The 23,421-nt window shown below is 35.1% G+C and overlaps 4 protein-coding genes across 8 annotated transcripts in view; 3 read left to right on the top strand and 1 right to left on the bottom strand.

Moving 5' to 3' along the window:
• Window positions 1-595: 595 nt before the first annotated feature.
• LOC115622181 (troponin C) lies at window positions 596-2,858 on the top strand. 2 transcript variants are annotated; one of them, XM_030516069.1, is made up of 5 exons: window positions 596-740; window positions 1,321-1,438; window positions 1,498-1,554; window positions 1,848-2,099; window positions 2,525-2,858. In XM_030516069.1, the coding sequence occupies exons 1-5, from the start codon at window positions 729-731 to the stop codon at window positions 2,551-2,553; spliced, it is 468 nt and encodes a 155-aa protein (XP_030371929.1). In that variant the 5' UTR covers window positions 596-728; the 3' UTR covers window positions 2,554-2,858. The 2 variants fall into 2 exon arrangements, with proteins under 2 accessions (XP_030371929.1, XP_030371930.1); XM_030516070.1 differs by having other exon boundaries at window positions 714-737.
• A 561-nt stretch (window positions 2,859-3,419) lies between these two features.
• Window positions 3,420-7,060, top strand: LOC115622767 (protein rogdi). Its single transcript, XM_030516823.1, has 9 exons — window positions 3,420-3,460; window positions 4,220-4,350; window positions 4,856-5,022; window positions 5,370-5,441; window positions 5,538-5,669; window positions 5,735-5,892; window positions 5,964-6,084; window positions 6,155-6,364; window positions 6,710-7,060. Exons 1-9 carry the CDS (start codon window positions 3,450-3,452, stop codon window positions 6,776-6,778), a joined length of 1,071 nt encoding a protein of 356 aa, XP_030372683.1. The 5' UTR covers window positions 3,420-3,449; the 3' UTR covers window positions 6,779-7,060.
• Window positions 7,061-8,005: 945 nt separating this feature from the next.
• Window positions 8,006-11,948, top strand: LOC115623148 (3 beta-hydroxysteroid dehydrogenase/Delta 5-->4-isomerase type 1). The gene is made up of 4 exons (XM_030517357.1): window positions 8,006-8,016; window positions 9,845-10,205; window positions 10,991-11,266; window positions 11,324-11,948. Exons 2-4 carry the CDS (start codon window positions 9,884-9,886, stop codon window positions 11,929-11,931), a joined length of 1,206 nt encoding a protein of 401 aa, XP_030373217.1. The 5' UTR covers window positions 8,006-8,016; window positions 9,845-9,883; the 3' UTR covers window positions 11,932-11,948.
• An 8,269-nt stretch (window positions 11,949-20,217) lies between these two features.
• Window positions 20,218-23,421, bottom strand: part of LOC115622168 (RNA-binding protein Musashi homolog Rbp6) — a 271,381-nt gene continuing 268,177 nt past the window's right edge. For 3 of the 4 annotated variants that reach the window (XM_030516044.1, XM_030516048.1, XM_030516047.1), the window contains 2 exons: window positions 22,763-23,004; window positions 20,218-20,715 (listed from right to left, as the gene is read on the bottom strand). In XM_030516044.1, coding sequence (XP_030371904.1) covers window positions 20,674-20,715; window positions 22,763-23,004 — 284 coding nt within the window. In that variant the 3' untranslated portion in view covers window positions 20,218-20,673. Of the gene's footprint in view, window positions 20,716-22,119; window positions 22,304-22,762; window positions 23,005-23,421 lie in introns of all 4 variants that reach the window. The other variant, XR_003995327.1, reaches the window with a different exon arrangement.

Raw genomic sequence — 23,421 nt, 5'->3', positions numbered from 1 at the left:
CCTCCTACAGAAAGCAATGTATCCCCCTTAGTTGGTGTAGAGCACACATCATGCTTCAGTGGGGCATTTCTCCATATTGTGCGACGCTTTTATGCATTTGCCCATTATATATAGACATATACATACATATGTATATGTGTAGATACATATACAAATATGTATGTACATGCAGTATGTATATATAGGCCTACCATACAAGTATTCGAGTATACATAGACGCTATAGCGTTGAATGTTCAGTAAAAACAAGACGCAACGCATCGCATTATAGCTCGCTAATGCCTGTGCAGCCCACAATCTTCTCTGCTCCTGACCAAAATGCCGGTGTTGTTGTTGTCTATCGAAAACCATTATACGACTCGGATTTTACTCGTCGATGCCGCCTATGCCTGTCGTCGTTGGTTGTCTTGTGTGTGCGCCCAAGTTTAATTTTGTTCTTGATCGCGCACATTTACAGTTCTTTCTAAAAAACAATAAAATTCACAAGCTGCTTGGAAAAGCGCTACACGCATATGTACATGCATACATACATCCTATATGTGTACATATGTATTTGAAATGTCGAGTCCGTGTATTGGTTGTGGCAAGTTCAGACAGTCGATCTGAATTTTTGCGCTATATTTTGGAAAACTCAGCCGCGTAACGTTGTAGTTGGCACGAATTCTCCGTGGTGATCGGTCCGATTTGATTTTTACGCGTGAAAAGAGAAAATTATAAAAAAGCACCAACATGAGCAGCGTTGTAAGAAAATTCCATTTATAATTGAAATCAAACATTTTTTGGAAGTTTTTGAAAATTTGCTAACATATGAACTCGAAATCTGCAAGTGACTATTTAAGATGATAAAATTGTTGGAACAAATCCTACTTTTTAAAATACTAATTTAAATTGAAGTTTCTGATCCTGCCAAATAAGTTTTTATTCAGACAAGCCGAAGACTTTTATAATTTCGTGAAAATACACATCTAGTTGTTAAAATATCGGTCAAAACTTTTTAAAAGTTTAAAATAATTTGAAGACATTTGGTTCAAGCATCATTTAAACTTAACTTCTTTCTTATCTATCCATTATCATTATTTTATTGTATGGTTAGAATCATACAAAGCTGACAACTACATTGGGTTTCAGGTTTCTAGAAGCCAGTGCCTGTTTACTAATGATGTTTTCTGTCTTTTTTTCTCGTAGAATGAATATATTTCGAGTTTTTATAAGCTTAAAAGGTTTTATTATGTATTAGGTACCTAATTACAATTTGTAGTTTGTCGAGTAACATTTTGTCCCCTATACTTACACAATGTTTTTTTGGATGTTTTTCAAACAGGATGATGATCTGACACCCGAGCAAATTGCTGTGCTCCAGAAGGCCTTCAACAGCTTCGATCATCAGAAGACTGGCAGTATTCCCACAGAAATGGTTGCCGATATTCTGCGCCTTATGGGTAATTATTTTTTTTTTAAACATAAATATTATTTTTATCTAAATTTATACAACTTGCAGGTCAGCCCTTCGACAAGAAGATTTTGGAGGAACTGATTGAAGAAGTTGATGAGGATAGTAAGTACACTTTTAAATCTCAACAAAATATACATTTATTAAGCCTAAAACCGGTTAAAATAAGATAATGGATAATATTTTGCTCTTGAGGCAACCCCACCTGGGGATTCACCCTCGGTTGAGGTGTTAAAATATGTTTTAAAATCCACATAGACGATCATATTGCTGTGCTTTAACACATTTATTTTTAAACTCACGAGCTTAAGGCATCGTTTAAATATTAAATCAGAGTAGTAATTAATTAAATCTTTACTAATTTTTTTATTAACACAAATCTTCCAATTTGCCTTCAGAGTCTGGTCGCTTGGAATTCGGTGAGTTCGTGCAATTGGCTGCCAAATTCATTGTTGAGGAGGATGCTGAGGCCATGCAGAAGGAGTTGCGTGAAGCCTTCCGTCTCTACGACAAGCAGGGCAATGGTTTCATCCCTACCACTTGCCTGAAGGAAATCCTGAAGGAACTGGACGATCAGTTGACTGAGCAAGAATTGGATATCATGATTGAGGAAATCGATAGTGATGGTTCCGGCACAGTTGATTTTGATGGTGAGTGGGCGTTCTCCAAAATACAAATCAAAGAAAACTCAAGAGCTTATAATGGCTTGCGTTCTTTACCACAAAAAAAAAAACACACACACACATATGTAGTTGTGGTGTGTGCCCATATAGTTGAACAACATATTGTGGCCATAAATTACAAATTCAAATATCAACATCAGCTAGACACTGGTGATCTTGAGATTTCTTAATTATGACAACTTGATCGTTATGGAGCATATCGAGGCTATTTTTAGGCGCGACATACAAACACACACATACTTACACACACACACACACCCACTAAATGTTTTCCATTTTGTGTTTTGTGTGTGAAACATTTAAGAATGTTATTTATAAACTGCATATAGCGGTTGTTCAGTTCAGCAAGCCATCACATCGGTTTAATGTCTGTCATTTTGTTTAATTTACAGAATTCATGGAGATGATGACCGGCGAGTAAATAAACGCAATGCGCCCCACATACACCCACACACTCGCGCACACCCACCCACAATATACACACCAACACCAACACAAACAGACACACACACAATATACACTCACACGCAAACACACACACTGACACACTCACACACAATACACACCTGTTGGGCACACGTTTGTTTGTTTGTTTATATTTGCACATTTGTTTCATTTTATAAACAAATCTACATTTAAATTTAAAACACAACAACAAAATATTATAATAATGTTAGAACTTTTTGTACTACTTTTTATATAAAACCGAACACACATAAAAATGTGAGATAAACGTGTATGCAAAATAAAAGTTAAAAAAATGAATAAATAAAGAACTAATACAATGCCACAACATTACGTTGTTGCTGTTTGTTACCGGATCGTCGCGACGTCGACGTCGCATTGCGCCGATCGTTGATAACATAATGTTTATTGTGGTTTTCGGGGACTGGGGGGTACAAATATTGTTGTGGAGACAAGCTCGCTGCGCGAGCTGGCGCTCAAAGAAAGCTGGCAACAGAGAACGCTGAACGAAAAAGCTCACCTCATCAAGTTTATTGCTAACTACGTTAACTCTACACATCGGCGGCCTCGAGCGTTGAGCGCTGCCATTGACCATTTGGCGTTGCGATCGCTCGCTAGCGTTTTCTTGGGGCCGTCGCGTTGGGGTATCGGTTTCGGTTTTGGGGGCTTACGAGCACGCGCGGACATACATTCTACGTACGTACATACATACCATTTTAACTAACTAACTAACAAACTAACTAACTAACTAACAAACTAACTGTTTTAACGTGCGTGTCGTACTCAGTACTTTGACATTGTCGCGTGATACGTGTGTCTGTGTTTGCCATTGCCATTGATAAAAGGAATAAAATGCCGCAAAGGTAGAAACAAACACCAAGAACAACAGCAAAAGAGCAGCAGCAGTAAAATGCAGAATTTCATTAATTTATTAATTCGTTCCTGCTATAAAATAAAATTTGTTTGTTTTTGGCTTGCAAAGCTTAAGCATGTGTTAAATGCCAGACAGCCAGCGGCATCAATAAAATTTATGAGCATAATAAATATTGAAAAGACCGTGCCATACCATGCCAATTCTTTAGTTAAAAGTTTATTGGTTTTATGCCTATCAGAAAATATTACGACAACAGAAACATTTGATAAATACTACTGTTGAAAAGTTAATACACATCTGCAACAACATACATAGCAGCTTGATAAGCTTATTTGTTTAGTTTTTTTGAAGTGTCAAGAACTTTTGTGTAATTTTAGCCAAGTCATAAAATTGCTGACACAAAGTGACCAAGAAATGTATTTTATTTAAATCGCTTGAGGGATTCCCATGCGACACGACACGAAAGCGCAACAGCGGGTAAAGCCGCCTAATACAGTTGTAGATCCAATCGAAACCCATATACAAACACTCACAATCACATTCATATGACTCATATAAAAACGTAGTAACAAAGCAAATTTGGTATCAATTAGCGCCTAGTAGAAAAAATCAAAATAAAGCCGAATTTGAAGTCAGACGTGATAAGCCAAACATTTGCCAATAATGGTAGTGATAATACAGCAAAATAAACAAATCAAAACTGTAATTGAAAAAAATAACAATGTACAAACAACAATCGTATTTGCAGCTCAGCAACCAACAACTGGTCGTTCCAGTCGTTACCACGTCAGCGCAGTGGCCAATTTATGCCTCATGTTCACTTGCTAACTACGGTGCCGGAGACGGCGCCGTTACTAACACCGCCACCAATTCGAAAACGTAAGTAAATGTTGAGTGATATTATTGTCTTTTAAACAAGCGCGCGCGCCCAACTCAATCGAGTGCTGTAGCGGGCAGCATTCCGCTTGCGAACAAAGTATCGAGTACAATGTGTTAGAGTGCTGTTATAAAGCACAACAGCTGTTGTGTTAACATTTGAAAATTCATTCGGTACAATACGCTTTCAATTTAAACATGAGCGCTACAAATCAAAATTCTTTTAATGACTATATAAAGGTGTGAAAAAAGAAATTAGTGCTGTAAATTAATAATCCATCATTACTTGCGCTTGCTTTGTTAATAAAAAACGTCTAGTCCCGTTGAACCCCATCGAAGGCAGCAGGGTGAATTGATGCAAAAAAAAAAAAAAACGATTTTCAGTGTGACCATATTGATGTCGATGCTTTTGATGCATCGCAAGTGAATATCGTTTGTTTTGTCCATCTCCATTAAAATTAAAATGTTTTTTGTAATAGTAACTAAATTTAATAACAACTAATTGTAGCGCTCACACTTCAGTTGCCAAATCAATTTGCGGGCGTCGCTGCTGCTGGCAATATTGGTTCACAGAACAGACGCAGGTTTATAACAGCGCGTAGGAAGGCAAAAGCAACCACAACAACAACAATGAAAATGTTGGTCGACACCGAGCATGAGGAGGCTAGGAACTTGGTATGTAATTAAATGCTATGACAACAACAACAAACAGACGGCATCCCCATCGGTGCAATTAAACTTGTTTTGGCCAATCGATCAAAGTGTGTGTGATAATTGATTATTGATCGTATCTTTCGTACTTTTTTCTTTTGCCGTTTCCGATGTTGAATTTATTGATTTGTCCACGATGCCTTTACGTCTACCTCTGACTTCGCCTTTGACTTTACCATTGCGGTTGCTGTTGCCTTTGTTTGTGGGGCGGTGACAACGACAACGCGGGCTATCGCAAAAACCCACACACAAACATATAAAAACACACATGCAAATTATGTATGCACCAACACATATTCACATACACGCAGCAAATTGAGTTCGAGTGGGTACTGCGGATGGAAGTTCATGCGATATTAAAGCAACTGAGAACTATTCTTGTGGTAAGCAAATGAATAATTTGATAAAACGACTGACTGGTCATCTTGAATTAATCATCAACCTGCTTGCGGTTGCCTTTGCCTTTGCCTTTGTTGCAGGAGTGCGCACATCGATTTCCCGTGCCGCTTTATGAAAATGAGGGGAAAAAGACTGAAAAGTTCATACTCAGCGTGTCGCCGGATCAATTGAAGGCGGTACTAACGTTAACAGGCGATGCCATTACACAAGCGGTAAGTTAATTACATTAGAAACTAGCTTATCTATAACCTATTCTTCTGCCTTTTCTCATCCACAGGACATTAGTTTTAAGCTGTGTAAAGCGCCAAGTCAAACGCAACGCACCTCAATAACACACGACTCGCCATGGAAACTGCAGCAAGTTCAGGATGCCGCCAATCACTTGCAAACAGCAATCAATCATATTGACGACGTTGATGATTCTTATCATTTCAAGTGAGTCTTGTCTATTTCAATGATTAGATCGATTTTTAAATGTACGCTTTATTTATGCTCTTCGTTGAAAGAACCTCCGACGAAGTGCTGCATGTGATAGGCAATATTCTAGATGCACTGCAACGTGGACGCAATAGCTTGCTAGTGCCCAAGAAGAAACCCATTGATGAGCTTATAAAGGGACGAAATATGGTGCGTAAATAGAGTCAGTTACTCTTATCATTATGTAATATTATTCGATTGTATGTGTTTTTCCCTATAGAAATCTCTAGTACCCAATCTGCCAGAAGATTTGGCGGTCAGCTTTTATCTGCAGAGCCACAAACTGATTGTGGCCGTCTATCAGCTGTTAAACAATCAAGGCACCATGCGTTTCGATTCCCGCCAGGCCGAGGCCTCTGTCCAGTGGCTGAACGATGTGCTATTGTTATTAATGAATGGTCAAAAATTGTGTCAGCAACTGAAAGACAAGGTATGTATATATGCTTATGTGCGTTTGGACTTGAACTGTTTGCTGTCGCTAAAGCTGATAAGCCGATTCGTTTGTGATACACTTGCCGCCTATCTACGTACGCACAAACAAAGACAACAAACACAGACACTAGCGCATGCAAATGAAGACCGGGCATTGCCGATTTTTGCCAAGTTTTATTTAGTTTTTGGCAATCTGCCCGCTCTTGGTGCAGTTCATTACTGTGACGCAAGTCGGGCCAATAGTATTGGCCGTCAATTAATTGGGCAAAACAAAAATCTAAATTACACTTTCTATGTAGCGGAATATTATTTTACATTTTTTCGTTCCATTCTATTTTTATAGATTTCCGTATTTTCGGTCTACAAGGATTTCACAGTTGGCTCACGATCGCCCTCAGCATTATCGTACTGAAGTGGAAAATGGCGAAAAATTACGGCAAAATGACATCGTGTTGGCACTCACAGTACCACAAAAACAATAACAACAATAATAGTTATAAAGGAAATGTACTTGTACTAGTAAATAATGTTAGTTAACAAAGAAGAAAGTTAATAGTTGTTATGACTACGTCATAGCGCTTACCTATATATGTATGCATACATACACGTAACTAGTTTAATACATACACATACCCACGCGCAATCAAATCGTAAGTACATTCACATTGTTCATACATTAAAATATAGATATATAGATTTCAATTTCGATTTCATTGCTTCATGTCACTCCAATTATGCATCTAAATGCAGTAGATATAATAAACGATTTGTTCGTACTTATTACGTGTTTGTAAATGTAACTTAATGAAATTGCTAGATAATTATTGATATATAGTTTGTAAATCGCGTACACACACATGTATGTAATGTATGGGTGTGTGTGTATGTCGAGAATAATTATAAATATTTATGTTCATTTATACCCATTTATGGATATTTGTAAAAAGGATGATAAACAAAAAAAAATGTATGAATCCGAGAAGTCAGTCAGTACTTGTACTTAAAAGTTATAATGCTGTAATAAACCAAAATGTGAACAGAATTGTCTAATGTACACGGACTAATACCTAAACTTTTGTATTCTATGCTAACAATAATTCTTGTACGTAAATTATAATACATATATGTAATTATGAGTTTTATGCAATAAGTGCTCTACTATAATCCAAAATCCAAGTCACTTGTATCGACGGCCTTTAAAATTCTCGTTTACTTTATATACACAATTTATATGGTGTGTTAGACATGCAACGAAAACAATTATTATTATTATGTACTTATTGACAATTCTATTGTATTTTGCCTCTATATTTGACAAAAGCGAACATATGAAGATAAAAAACAAAAACCAAATTGAAGATACCTATTTATGTAAACTATTTTAAAGCGATCACCACTAAGCATACATATATTTGATGTCCGCATTCATTTAATTGTTGTTAAATAAAAATTGAAGTTTAACAGTCGCTTTTTCTGCTTCATCTTTCAACACCTTCTCAGGCGGGTGGCAACTCTATGCAAAGCTGAGCTCGAACTCGTCCACAACGAGCCATTTCAGTTAAAACCTTGTCTGTCAACCAGTTGGCAAGCAGCAATCAAAGCGCTTGGACGTACTAACTTACTAAGTATATAGTATTTAAAGCTAACTTGGTAAGCTCGCACTCCGGTTGCCGAAAAGTCGTCGTGCTGTGCTGTGCTGTGCTGTGTGGTGTTATGTTGGTTAAGCCAGTGTAAACCGTTAACTGGCGGGTTAAATGCGCAAATAATTCGCAATCGCAATGGGCGAAAAGAAAACTGCTCAGCAAAAGGCCAAAAGTATTGTTGATTTGGACAGTTTTCAGCCATGGGAGCTCCAAAGTCTTTGATGTTGATGTGTTGCTGTCGATGTTGTAATAGAGACGCGGAAACCCGTTCGTAATAATCATATTGACGTTAGCTTGTTGCTATTGCTGTTGTTGTTTCTTGTGTAATCTTAGCCAGCCCAGCGCTAATGTAAGCGCAGATCTATTCATTTTCAGTTTCTGTTTCGTTTCTTGTATCTTTTGTATTGCTGGGCATGCGCGGCTCATATGTAAGCTGTGAGTCTGAGTTTATAAGTTGGCTAAATGATCGACGATAAAGATAAATTGTGTGACCGTGGCCAAGTAACACATAAAACGGAAATCAAATGCGAAAAGTGAACTTTGAATGAACTGAAAACCTAGAAGACTGTGCATAAATTGTTAATGGCTGGCAGCAGTAGCTGCAGTTCCATTTTTTCTTCCAGCTTTTAATTTTTAAAGTATAGGTAATTGTTGTTTGCATGTTTAAGGTCAATAATATGTGTTCTTTAAAATAAAATGTTCCCTTGAATAACAAGTGAAAAATTCTGTCTAAAGAAATAAGATAGTACGGACACTAGAGTATTATCCCCTGGAGGAATAAAGTTGTATTGTAGACACAGTAAAGGGTATACAGATTCGGTGCAGATGAAGATAGCCTATCTTAATTGTTCTCAGATAACGAAACCAATAACTGAGTGGACAGCTAAAACATTGCTTGAAAAATATAACCTGTTTTCAACTGTTGTTTATAATTAGATAATTATGTATGTATATTGTGAATCAGTACACCGATTTCAATGTAAACTCTGTTTCTATTTACTGTAAGTAGGAGTTTTTGAAATCTGCCATCTCTTGAGAAATGCACTCTTACCAAGCATATTTGCCTTTTGAGCAAGTCAATCATCACAAACATTTCCAAATTGGTGTGTGTAAATTATAGCTTACCAGACTTTTAAATATTGTGATTAAAGCACAAAATATATGAAATTAATATTAATACTTACTTTATACATTCTTACAATTGTCAGATAGCTTGGGGATATCTATTATGGTGGGAACGACGACGTTCTGTTTCAGTTAATATGCACATGTATTTCAAAAATTGTTTTCAAAGATATGTAGAGCATTACGTTGTGAAATCTACTCGTATATTTCAAAAGGCCGACCCAAAAGGGTTCACTACTGCTCGAAATGGTTTTTTTTTTATGTATTTTGCATTGGAACAACTGGAGGAAATATAACTTCAATGTTGCAGCTCCATAAAACTGAACTTTTCGACGCTACCATTTGCTTACTTCATAACCCACAGCTGAAGGTTTAGCTCTCAACTAACATTGACTTGATTCAGGCTAAGTTCGACTTCATTACCATAACAAAGCCACAGCCAGCAAGCTGGTCGGCCACCCAGCCAGACAAACAGACAGACGGAGCTATGTGCATGTCGACGAGTCACTCAAATCGGCTTGCGACCTCTATGAAGGCCATATCAGAGCATGGCGTATGTGTGCGACTGCGCGCCGGTTATGGCGTCTGAGAGTTCATCGTTTCATTTAATTGGAGTACGCGTTATGACTTCGCTTGACCAACTGGCCTGCACTTGCGCAACTGTAATTAGAGTTTCGTATTAAATTAAATTGGACTACACTTTCTTTTAGAAACCGGTTACAATTCAACAGACTCGCAAGCCCAACAAAATGCCCAGCAGTGGAGACGGAGATGTGGTGCTTGTCACAGGAGGAAGTGGATTTTTGGGTCAACATATTATTAAACAGCTGCTGGAAAAACGTGAGGAACTTGGCATCAGAGAGATACGCTCCCTTGATATTGTGCCCTATAAGAACAATATTGGTCACATCGACTCGCCCATTTTGCGAACCTTTGTGGCCGACATAAGCGGCGAGCGAGAGAGTCTGGAAAGCATATTTGCCGGAGTCGATGGCGTTTTCCATTGCGCTGCATCGGTGAAAATTGAATATCCACCCAACTATGAGGAACTGGAGCGTGTGAATGTAAACGGTGTGTGTTAGAGGGAATTACTTCTGATTACTATTTACTACATTTTATTTCATATTAAGTACTCTCTTCTAAGATCACTTAGGCCTAACTTTGTTTATAGTTGGGTAATAATATTATTTATTTAGATTTGTGGTAACTGATTGTTATTTGTAAAACATAAACGAACGACCTTTTTATAAAGGTAAAGCCTTTCTTTACCGTCGCTAAAATCTTGAATCTCCAATGCACTCAAGTATACCAACTCTGGTTGTTTAATGGAATCAACCTACCCTTAGTACAATTTAAATCAAAGTTCGGGTTGATTTTTTATTGGGAACAAAATTCAACTAATTTTATAAAATTGAGCTTTGGCTTTTTAACACGAGATTAAGAACTAAACTTAAAGCATGTTCTACTTGTATTATCAAAATATTTAGGCAAGATAATTTGAATTGAATATTTTATTGTGCAATTCTATCTAAGAGAAGCATTTAAGAGAAGAATGAGTCAATTAGAAGCTATACTTTCTTAGCTTTAGACAGAATTAACCTGATTGCTATTATTTTGTTATTATATAATCCGGTCCGTTTCCGAGATTTCTTATTTGATCTTATGTGGTCCGCTATTTAGACTAGTGTAATAAAACCAAGAGCCATGAGAGCAATACAATACAATTTAAATGTAGGTTAGACAATTATGCTTTAAATGGGCTACTTACTTTTAATTCAATAAATTGCTAGTTAACCTATTTAAGCTTTAAGTTGAAGTGACAAAAGACTGATTGCTATTATCTTCTTGTTCCACAGGCACCCGTGCCGTTGTCGACTTGTGTGTGCTGAATAATGTTAAGCGTCTGGTCTATTCGAGTTGCGCATCGGTGTGCTTTGTGCCGTTCAAGGGTCGCAGCACCTTCTCGGCGATCATCAATTCCACAGAGTCCAAAACGGACACACCTACCCTGGAGGGCAGCAATCTGTTGGAGCAAGACAAACAGTTTCTTATCGCTGGCTATGCGGCCAGCAAACTGCGGGCTGAGAACATTGTGTTGAACTCGAACGGTGCACCACTGGACAACCAACGAGGTAAGTGTGCGCCAAAACTTTTGGCCCACACACTACAATCTGCCTGTCCACCTACAGACTACTTGGCCACCAGCGCCATTCGCGCACCTCTCACCTATGGGGAGTGCGATTCGCATTTCATCACCGACATCTTCTCTTATTTATCGAAACGCGACTGGGTTTTTCCACGCATCGCCGGCGTCGGCGGAAAGCAGCAGCTGGTCTATGCAGGCAATGTGGCTTGGGGCCACATTTGCGCCTATAAGGCACTCAAGGTCTCCACAAAGGCTGTGAATGGGCTGCCAGTTTTTGTCACCGACGATACTGGCATCAACGATGTATCGCGCTTTGTGCAGAAAATGGCGTTGTTGGGTAATCGGTTTAAGGTCAAAACGAGCTGGTGGTATTTGCCGCATTTCTTCTTCTTCTTTTTGGCCTACCTCTTGGAGCTTCTGGTTGGCCTCGCCTTCCCATACACCAATTACCGCTTGCCCTACTCCTTGCGCGCCATTGCCTCGTTCACATCCTCTATGCTGATGTACAATCGCCTACGCGCCTCGATTCATATGGACTATGTGCCGTTGTACGATGCGGACTTGAGTGCCGAGAGGAGCGCCAAGTGGTATGCCAAATGGTGGGACGAGCAAAAAGAGGCTCGCCAAAGGGGCCAAAAGAAGTCGAGTTGAGCTCAGGAATAGGCAAGCGTGTTGTATATTTGTATATAGAATTGCAAAAGCAAATGTTGGTTTATTATTATGTGTCTGACTTTTTATTTTGTACTGCTCAATAGCTTAAGATTTCTATGCTTCAATACTCGTATGAATAAATTGGTTGCTGCTTGTTTTCATAACAATTGTGAGTGGAACTTCGGAAATTGTTTGGTAAATATTCAGCCATGCTTCCGTTTCCGAAATCAGTAGACTTTTGTGTACACAGTTGAAATGCTCTAAGCTGGATAATTACCACGGACTTTTCAGGATAACGACTGCATATATTGTGACGTTTAATGTTTTGAATTGGACAAGTAGCCATTAATGCTTCTTCAATTAAGACTAATAAGAATTCTATACTAAAATATAGCTTTATAGCTAATTTCTTTCATTACATGTTTGCACCGCTAATTATTAAATTGAAAACAATTAGATCTTAAATATCTTAGAAGGATTGACAAGGAAAGTCTCCAAAATACGCATTTCCCTAAAATACTTTCCCAATGAATCGATCGAAAAAAGGGTAATCCAAAAATGATGATTCGATCAGTCCAGACAAGCCACACCACATCCAAATAAAACTAGCAAGATATTTATGTTTTTGAACAATGTTCATATCTGTTTATTTATCATTATTAATTAATTAATTTATTTCCCATTTATTTCATTATATTTTTTATTATATCATATTCTTTTTTTTGTTGCTCTAGAGCATTTCTTTGACGTGTCTTATTTTTGTTTTGTTATTTACTTATCTTAACTTATTATGCCGTTATTTAATATTCCTTTTTTAAAATCATGTTGCTGTTTTCTCCAGATGTTTCTTTAATTATAGTTTATGCGTACATATGTGGTTGCTGACAGCAATTCGCGTTTGTTTTTAATGTTACGTTTACTCTGTGTCTTCCTCTCACAACATACGTGGCACATTGTGAACAAAGTGAATTTTTTAAACTTATGTTTTGTTTCTATTTGCTGTGTTGTCGTGTTAAAAACTTATGCGGTTTTTGTCAAAGTGTCCGTGTGTTTGTGTGTGAAGTGGCAATTATTTGCCATTGACTGTGTGAGCGTGTGTGTGTATATTCTTGTGAGTATGTGTATGTGTATGTGTGACTGTGTTTGTGTTTGCCAAGGATACTTATAAACAGTTTAATTAAATTTAACCAACAGCTTGGGCCGCGCCGTTGCCTGTGTTTTTCATACACTTAACATTATTGAATTTAACTATATGTTTATTTGTTGTTCTTGGTTATATAACTATATATATATATAATTGTTTGTTTTTTTTTGTTTTTGTATTTATATATATATATACATATATATATATATATTTTGTATATATATATATATATATATATATATATATATATATATATATATATATATATATATATATATATATATATATATATATATATATGTATACAAGTATATGGGCATATTTGCTGTCATATGAATGGTTTGGTTTTTCCTTCTTTGTTTGTTTGTTCGTGTCATTAAATATATATTACTATTTTGTTTTGCCATTTTTTTGTTGTTGTTATTCGCTTTTACATTTTTGATAGTAAATATACAAATTCGTTACCGGGTTTTTGTTCTTTATAGAAATGAAAAAATTGCTTAGTAAATTCTTGTAATGCTTCTCATTTTTGAATGTGTATGCCAGTTTCTGTCTCCTTTCTTTTGAGTTATTTACTTTTTTCGTTATTAATTATTATTACCTTGTATAGTTTGCTGCAAGTGTAGTACTATTCATGTACTAAGTATTTAGTACATGCTGTCAGAATTATTACAATGTATTTATACATGTACACATATACACACTGGCGCGAAATTGCATTGCCCGCTGCTGTTCCTCCAGACATTAGCACTTGATCGGGGCCAATAAGGTGTGGGACCAGCCTTAAAAGCTAGAGTTCGATTTAAAGTATTCGCGCAAGCGCACGCTCTTCTTTGATTTGTTATTATATATATATATATATATATATATATATATATATATATATATAATTATATATATGGTAATTGATTTTGTCTGGCCTTTGCCCATAGAACGCGCCACTTAATTACTTTTACTTACTTAATACAATACTTACTTACAAACTGTACGCCTTACTATGCGTATTAAATAAATGTACCATCCCCTCTTCGCCTTCCTCTTGGATCTTCTATGACTTTTTGTTGTCTGCCTTTTGGATTTACTTCGTTTAGTTTTATCAACTCTTTATGTGTATAAAGTATTAAAATGATTTCATTTGGTTTTCTTACGCATTTGCTTTACATTTTTTGTTCTTTTTTCTTGTTTTTTTTTTTGTTTTTTTTTGTAAATACAATTCTAACGTCACTTACGCCATTTGTCTTGTATGTATCATTACTTTTTTTTCGCTTTTTGTATATATTAATATATAATTTTTTCCATATAGTATAGTGTAAAATATATAAGAGATATTGTCAATATAGTAAAGGTGTTTTGCCAGTAGGAGTACCGCAAACTGATACATTCCTGGGGGGAATTTCTTACTTATAGCAAAAATAGTCAAGTGATCGTTCGTATGGTTTTTGTTTTTGTTTTGTTTGATTCTGTTGTTTGTTTATAATTTTTTACGTTTCATGTAGGCATGTGGGCGTGTCTGTATGTGGCTGTGTAAGTGTGTGTGTGTGTGTGTATGTACAATGTCAATAAGGAGAACTAAATGCAGAAATGTCATGTAAGTAAAAAGTTGGCTACCGTATAAAAAAGCACGTCGCAGTGTAGAAGGCCCACAATAACGCTGCCTGCAAACCCTTAAGCATGATGCCCCTCTATGCGCTTCTCAGCGCTTATTATATAGACTACACAACTGTACCTCGGTGCTGGGGATTTGCATTTGCAGCGCGTTTTGGTGTTTATTTGTTTGTGAAAGGAAACGTCTTCGTTTAGCATAAGACATTAGCAAATTTGATGTTTGTTTTTTTTTTTTTTTGGTTTGTAAATTTTACTTTTCTTTTAATTATATATTTGTTGATCATCTTTTTAAACATTACGCATACACATAATAAGAACTGATATGTTGTTAAGTCAATAATAAGAAAACGAAAGCAATTACATTTATATAAATAACTAACTCGCTTCTGCTGTCTTTTGTCTTCAGCTCAACGAACTTGCGACTTGATCGTTAAAACTATTTTACATATATGTATACGAGTACTTCTTATGTCTTTTCTTGCCTCGAATTTCTTGCTTTCATCTTGCATTTTAATTGTGCTCGACCACAAATTGACTCAAAACTGTGTTTAGCTTAAAGTATGTCTGTATGTATTTATGTTATATTTAAAAAACATTTTACTTTATGCTGTCTCATGGCATTTTTTATACAAATTGTTGATTATATAAAAACAGAGTTACTCCCTTTTCTCTACTCTTTTTGTTTTTTTTTTTTTTGGTTTTAAAGCTTTTGCGCCTGCGCCGTCAATATTAACTTGAGTTGACGGGCGTGTGTCTCAGTAAAAAAATAATGAAAATGTTTACTGTATTTTTGGGCTCTCTCTTTTTTTTGTTTTTATTAATTTTATTCATCTTCATTTTGGGTTAAAAAATGTTGTGCTGTAGTTGTTCTCGGCTTTGCTGTAACATTTTTTAATTGACTGAAATTGATTTAGTTACAAGGACGCATTTGATGTTGTTGTTGTTGTTGTTGTTGTTGTTGTTGTTGTTGTTGTTTTAGTTGCTGTTGTTCCGGTATACCAATGTTTTTGCAGAAATGGGCTGGCTAGCTGTTAGTGACTTGCTATAGATTTTAACCGTAGTGTGGAGTATAGATTACTGCCAAGTAAATAAAACGAAAAGCTGCAGCTCTCTGCACACCATAACGAGCATTAACAAGAAGTTTGTTGCTAAGAAAAACTAAGAAATTCAACAGTACGCTTTAAGCTGACCTAACAACAAAAAAAGTCTATATCTGTATCTGTATTCGTATCGTTATCTGAGCGGTGACTGTACGAGAGCAGCCACACCTATCTAGCTGTTGCCCTATCCATCCAGAGTTGTCGTCAAGCAAAATAAATGCTGTTTACGGATGTGTATGTATTTACATTCCCCTTCTAATTTCGATTATGTTCGATGCAATCCTGCGTGCACCTTTCTCGCCATCCGGGCCAGTAGAAAGAGTTGCGTACTTTTGCGCTTGGCCTGCAACGATAAGTTGCCTAAAACGCTACTTTCTGATACTTCATTGCTTTACAGGCGCTGAATCGAATAATTTGACACTTTCAAGTGCATAAGCGGAAAACGCCATTCAATGGTCACTATCAAGAGCCACAAAGATGCAGTCTAGTTTGTTGGTTGGCTGTTGTCTGTTACGCAAATGGCTTCAATAAGCATCGCATTGCTGGATTGTTATTTAGGTTTCGCCTCGTTTGCTTCGATTTGCAATACATTTCTTGAAATTGCTTAAAACACAAGTTTCGTTTTGAGTCACTTACTAAGCGTAGCCGTCAGAGGTTTAAATTGTTTGTAGGACAGTCAAAAAATGTCGTTAGTTTTTTCTGTGTTTTCTTGTTTTTTTTTTACACATATCGTATAGACTTATTTATATACTTGCTCTGTATTTGCTTTTCTTCTCGATCTATTTTCTTCTGCCAGACAGTTCTTGTTTGTTATCGCATTAGACTTAAGAATAGTTAATATATATATATTTTTTTTCCAATTTTTATTTATATGTATATATATGTGTATATAATATTGGTGTATATTTAATGTATTTAATTTGTTAAACTTACTTCCTTTTTTGTTGTTGTTTGTTGTTGTTTTGAATTATTGCTTTTAGAACATCTCTTAAAAATATATTGATTTATATTTATATATGGCTTAAAGTTAGTTAATATATACGTTTGTGTTTTGTTGTTGTTGTTGTTGTTCTTTTATGCAAATATAACATGGTTTACTTCTGATTTTTAAAATACATATTTGTTGTCGCCCTCAACTCGGTCAAGAGTTGCGTCTCCATTTTGTTTTTTGCTTTTTTGAAATGCTTGCAACTTTTGTGCATTTCAAGCCTTTCTCTTGATGTATAAACAAATAGTAGTTAGCGCTAAAGTAACCATTGCCTTGCATATGTATGTGTCTGCCTGTGTGTGTGTGTGTGTACACGCACACATATGTACATAAGTAAAATTGTTTGCTGTTTGGACAATCACCAAAAATGCATGCCTTGAAATTTTCCAGCTTGATTCTTCTTCCTCACTTTATAGCTCCTTATTTTCATCTATCTAAAAAGTTATGCTTGCTGTTTTCTGCTTTTGATTATATGTATGTATGTATATATAAATGTATGTGTGAGTGTCTGTGTTAGTATTTATACCTTGATCTCATTTCTGTTCTGCACATGCACTCAAAAAGAAAATGCCAGCAAAAAGGAGCAGCACAAATGTGTAAGAGAATTTTGAAATGGCAAAAGTTTTGAAAGTTGGTCACAGAATCTATAAGCACTCAAATCAATGAGATAGATTTCCTTTTTAAATGAAAACTCATGTGCTGCACTTTTAAAAATGATTCACAGTTCTTCACTGGATTGTTTGTCAACATTATAAACACTATAATTTATATTACATTGCAACTATATGGTTTTTCTCTTTATATATATTTATATACATATATAGATATATATAGTATGTGTGGGTGTATGTGCCTATATATGTTGTTTCTATATAAGTTTGTTATTGGTCCGAGACTTGACAGGCAAAGTCCTGGAGAGCGTTGGTTTGACAATTTGGCAAAAAGTTATGAAAGGAACATTTTCACTGCTTGTGTTTGGTTTTGCTTTGTTTTGTTTTGTTTGGATTTGTTTTGCTTTTCATTAATTTTTCGTACGAAAAGATTTGAAAAATCAGCTCCATTTGTTTTCAATCTATGATGTATGCAAAGATCTCAGACAGACAAAAGCGTATCTCGTATCGTATCGTATTCTTTCGAATTTGTTGTTGCAAAAACATTTCAATTATGATTTTTTTAAATTACCTTTTTGCTCACATAATGTATGTGTGTGTGTGTTTGTGTGAGTGTGTAACAAATGTTGCAGCTTATTTACCTTAATTTCGTTTTTTTTGTCCAATATCTGAATACTTCATATATAGTTGTATATAAATATATTTTTCTATTACGCCCCATCGCTTTGTCAATAATTCTAGTCCATCATTAGCCTGTCGTCCTTGCGAGTGACAAGAAATATTAATTGCACATAACGTGGCCTGCTTGTTCATTTTTTGTTTGTTTTTTGTTTTACTTATGAATATTCTTTAAAATATACATACGTGTTTACATATTTGGTTTAATGTTTAAACATTTGCGACACATTTTGTATGCCTTTATAAATATTTTATTTACTTAAATATAGCGCATATATGTGTATAATAGTTCATTGTTATATTTGCATTTATGCTTAGATTGTAACTTGTTTAAGTTTTTCGTTTCTGTTTTTTTCTTTTTTGTTTGTTTTGTTTTCCTTTTGACTTTTGATTCATCAGTTGTTGTGTGTGTAATAGTATAATTCATGTTTCGCATTCGCATTCAAAAATTTAGCTTATGCGTAATTTAATTTCCAATTGATTATATTTTTGCCGCGAGCCATTTGAAGTCACTCTCACTTTCTTTCATTGTCATAATTAGTGCTTTAACATATTTATCTAACTAACCATGTTTTTTGTTTCGTTAAGCATTATTTCATGGTTTCAATGTGAACACAAAAACATTACATATAGTATTTTATTTTGCATTTGGAAAAAAATACAAAGCATCAATATATCTAACAAATTGCATGTAATTTTTATAGTTTTTGGCCAATGAAAAAATTGCTTGTACTCTCAAATAAATTCATAAATAATTTGCATATATACTAGCACATACATATGTTGTATGTACGTCCAAATTTGATTTCATTTTCCATTGATTTAAAACGAAAAAAATACCCACACACACAAAAGCTGGAAAGGCCTTTTGTTTTCTCTAAGCCGGTCGCAAATCAAAGAAGCCTTCAAATTGCACTTTGTGCAAATATGTATATATTATTACTTTTTCTATATATGTATGTAGATTTCCAATCTTCTTCTTTGCCTTGCGTTCAGAAATATTAACAGCTTCATGCCATTGGGCGAGCATTTTGTGAAATTAAACCCGTCTATTATGAGAATCATTGAAATGTCCACGTCCTCAAAACAATATTGCAAACTTCGGAGTGCGAGGGCTACCGTCTATATATTACAGAGATTTTAACAGGTCTGTGGCATTGGTTAGTGATATTTTCGAACTGTGTGATGTTCTATGTGCTCAATAAATGGAATTGAGTTAGCCTTTTTCAAAGGCCAGCATGGACGAAGACCATTTTCTAGAGATAAATCGTATGAGCTTTTTGGTCATTCTTTGAAAATAATTCCAACCAATTCCAGTGCTGCCAATTTCTTCAATATGAACGCTGGACCTCGCCTCCTCCTCCTCCTCCTCATGCTCCTCTTTTTCTTCTTCAATTGATTCACAATTGTTTGCTTTTGATTTATGAATTTCATTATTCCTTGTTTTGTATATATTGCAAAATTGTTCACACATATAGTATATCTAAGTATATATATGCATGTATATTTCGATTTTAACTTTAAAAGTTACAACTTATATATGTAAGAATAATAATAATAATAATGATAATAATTGTATTTAATATAATACGCAATTAAATAATAACATTTTGCTATTATTGCAACATTTTTGTTTATCTTTCAACTTTTTGGTTTAATTCTTTTTTTATAATATTATTTTCATTTTTGTGATGCTCGATGCGGCATGACTCGGCTCGATGGTAGCGACTCGGTTCGACTCGACCCGACTCGATTCGATCGGGGTGGAATGGAGTGGAGTAGGGGGAGGACTGGAACGGTGCGTGTCATCCTGTCGCCATTTTGTTCCAACTGCCGCAAATTTTTGCCACCTTGCCGCCAGCAGTTTTGAGTGCAGTTTCGTTTAATTTGCATATTAAACGATTTTTGCTGCACACGTTGCATCTTTCGTGTGGCTGCTGTATGCGAATGTTGTTGTTGTAGTTGTTGTTTTGGTTATTTCTCTACTTGTTGTTGTTGTTAAATTAAAATTAATTCATTTTTTGTTCGCTCATAGTTTTTGGTTTGCTTGCGTTGCGTTGCTGCATTCTATATATATATATATATATATATATATATATATATATATATATATATATATATATATATATATATATATATTTATATATGTGTGTATATATATGCATTTATATTTATTTATGTGTGTTTAGTATATTTATAATTAATTATAATATGTTGTGTTTGTGTGTTTGGTTTATTGGGTTTGTTTGACTGCTTAACGGATTTCATTTGGGATACTGCCTTGCGTATATAAATATATGTATATATATATTTATATCGTGTATATACTATATATCAACATACATACATAGGCATGCAAATATTCGCACTTATATATGCACATAGTTTTCCTCATTATTATGTATTTTATATATTATTTTTTTTTATATTGTTTTTGTTGTTGCTGTTGCTGTTGCTTTTGTGGTTGCAGCTTTTCATTTGCTTTGCGTGTCTGTTTGTTGTTGTCGCTTCTGTTGCTGCTGCTGCTGCTGCAGTTGTGGCTGTTGTTGCTGTTGTTCTTCTTCTTTTCATGTTTATGTTGTTGTTGTTATTATTGCGGTTGTCGGCGCCACCTTTTTAATGGTATCCATTTGTAAATGCCGCAGGAATTAGTGGTCCCTGTAAATAAATGTTTTGAAAAGGACAAAACAAACACACAAAAATTATTCAAATAAAATAAATTTTCCAACTACGCACACATAGAAAGTTTTTCAACATTTATTTATAAGTGGAAAGTTTAGAGTTAGAGAAAATTTGAATTGAATTGAAATACGTATGTTGGAAATAACTAAGAATTTTCTTTAATAGACTATATTATATTAATTGATTATAAGGCTTGATAAAGAGACAAATCGATGTGGTGGAAATACTTGTATATAGGTCCAAATTATTGTAGCCTGGCCTGAAAACTAGCCACATAAATGCAATAATGCTATATTGTTTGCCGAAACTCTTTCATAAGCTATGGCTAATTTATATTTTTTATTATTTAAATTCTTGGTAAGAGGTAACATAAAAAATTTCATTAAAAAGTATTCGATTAAAGTATATACATACTATAATCTAAGAAAATAATTTGTGCCACTCTAAAACTGACAAGGATTGCATTTTTCACGGATAGACAGACTTGAGGACCTTTCTATGGAAACCCATCTCAAATCATCTCACAGAAATAGTAAAAATGGGCATTTTGATTTGGTTGGTAGACAGCCGATACATAAAGAACCAACGGCATCACAATTGACCTCATAGGCCACAGCTATCTTAACCTAACCCAACCTAATTCCTCTTCGACTCTTTCATTTCATTGGGAGTCGAACAAATTTTATTTAAAGCAATCAAATTATTGATTATCAAATTGTAAGCTCACCTCTTTCATACCTGTACTTATATTGTGGGCCTGTCATATGAGCCATGATACCTGAAAGCCTGGGATGGTTTGATAAACCTCTCTAACTATTTTCAATAAATTTATTAATTTTTTTCTGCTCTGCATTTTTCTGAACCTTTTTGTTCTTATATTAGCAAACTTTCGATTAAGCGTTGTTTAATGTTTATTTTTCATGATATTTGAAGAATTTAAATATTCATATATTTCACATAAAGTAAGAGTTGATTGACTTTGATTTTCCGCTCGAGTTTCCACACTTTTTTCGGTCTCTTTAGCAAGCCTCATCGCGACACCGATAGAAACGTAAATATGCAAATACGAGTAGGTATGCATTATATTTAAGCGGCGCAGAGTTTTAATATTTATATTTGAAATTGATCACATACAATACACAGATACATATTGTAATTATAATTTGAAATAAATAATAATAGTTGAATTGAAACGGCCTAGTAGTAACTGTGCATGTGACGTGCATATTTTTTAGATATACATATTTGTTGACTATAGTTTGTTGTACTTTAATTGTTGATTAATTGAATAATTGAAATTTGAATTTGGTTTATTAATTTAGTTTAATTTAATTTAATTTTAAAGTTTGAAACACGCTGTAGTTTTGTTGGTGTGCCTACCTTGTGCAACTGCGTTTGTTTATACTCTTATTTCTTTGTTTTTACTTTCGTTATATATAGATTTTTCATTTGTTTTTATATAATTGTATATACTTTTTGGTTTTGTATTTTTCTTTTGTTTTTTCTTTGTTTTTGGTTATCAGTCTTTTTATATATTAGCCATCGCAAAGTTCAACGAATAAATCTGTACGAAATGAAAGAGAAATACATACAATATATAGAAGGTAAACGCAATATGTAACTATTTTTTTTGTTTTGATTGTTTCTAAAATTGTTGCTGCTTTCTCATGAATTCGGTGTTTAAGTTGTGTGTGAATGAGATGGTGTGTTTGTGGACATGAGTGTGTGGGTCTATGTGTTTGTGTGTACGTATGTGTGTGTGTGTGTGTGTGAATGCGAAATTGTTGTAACAGAAAATGAAAAGTAAATGGAACATTTAATTGATGTTTAGTTTGGTTTCTGTTTCGATTTCTTTTGTTTTAGTGTTAAGCGGCACGCAATGGACCAACAACCAACAACTAAGCCTACAGATACCCATCACGCCCGCAACGCCCGATCTGCGCCCGAACGCCCCAAAGTATGCACTACGCTATACGCGCCCCTCGGGCTGGCGGAATTGGGCAGAATGGGCAACAGGACTTACCGGGCTATAGTTTAAAGGTGCACGGCTAACGGCAATCGGGAATCCTGACGGCTGCGGGCTAGTGGCCTGTACATAGCCAACGTTGTCAGCTGCAGCCGAGCTGTACATGTCAATGGTTGGTCCGGGCGAGTTGGTAGAGGGGAAGCCCTGCCGTGTGGCTGTGTTGGCAGCCGCAGCGTGTGGCGAGGCAGAGGGCCCGAAGCTGTGAGCAGCCGCAGCAGCTGCCTGATAGTTGTTCATCACTGTGGGGGCGATACAGAGAAATATATAAATATATAGAATATTTGTACAAGTATTAGTATAAAGAACAAAGAACATAACATTGATTGGAAGCAATAACTATAATTGTGTTTAGTGAACTATGTAGTTATTAAAATCCCCAAACAGTCAAATAGAAACTACCATAAAAAGTGATTTGAGTGAACAATTATTTTGTTTCCAAAAGTTATCCATTTTAAAACAGTTTTAATACCGGGCGTGCCTGTGAAAGATTACTATTTATAAATGCTTATGCAAATATGACTTCTACTATTGGATGGCATGAATTATGTATGCGAAAATAAAATATGCTGTTTTATGTTCAATATTCAACGAATAATTATATGAATGGCTAATGACGAATGTGTAAGGTTTGTGATTAGTTTATGATTGGTTAGTTT

The sequence above is a fragment of the Scaptodrosophila lebanonensis genome, unplaced genomic scaffold (assembly GCF_003285725.1).
Source record: "Scaptodrosophila lebanonensis strain 11010-0011.00,11010-0021.00 unplaced genomic scaffold, SlebRS2 tig00000043-arrow-pilon, whole genome shotgun sequence".
Classification (NCBI taxonomy): domain Eukaryota; kingdom Metazoa; phylum Arthropoda; class Insecta; order Diptera; family Drosophilidae; genus Scaptodrosophila; species Scaptodrosophila lebanonensis.
The sequence above is the reverse complement of the archived record's forward strand: the minus strand, read 5'-3'. Positions and strand labels throughout refer to the sequence as shown.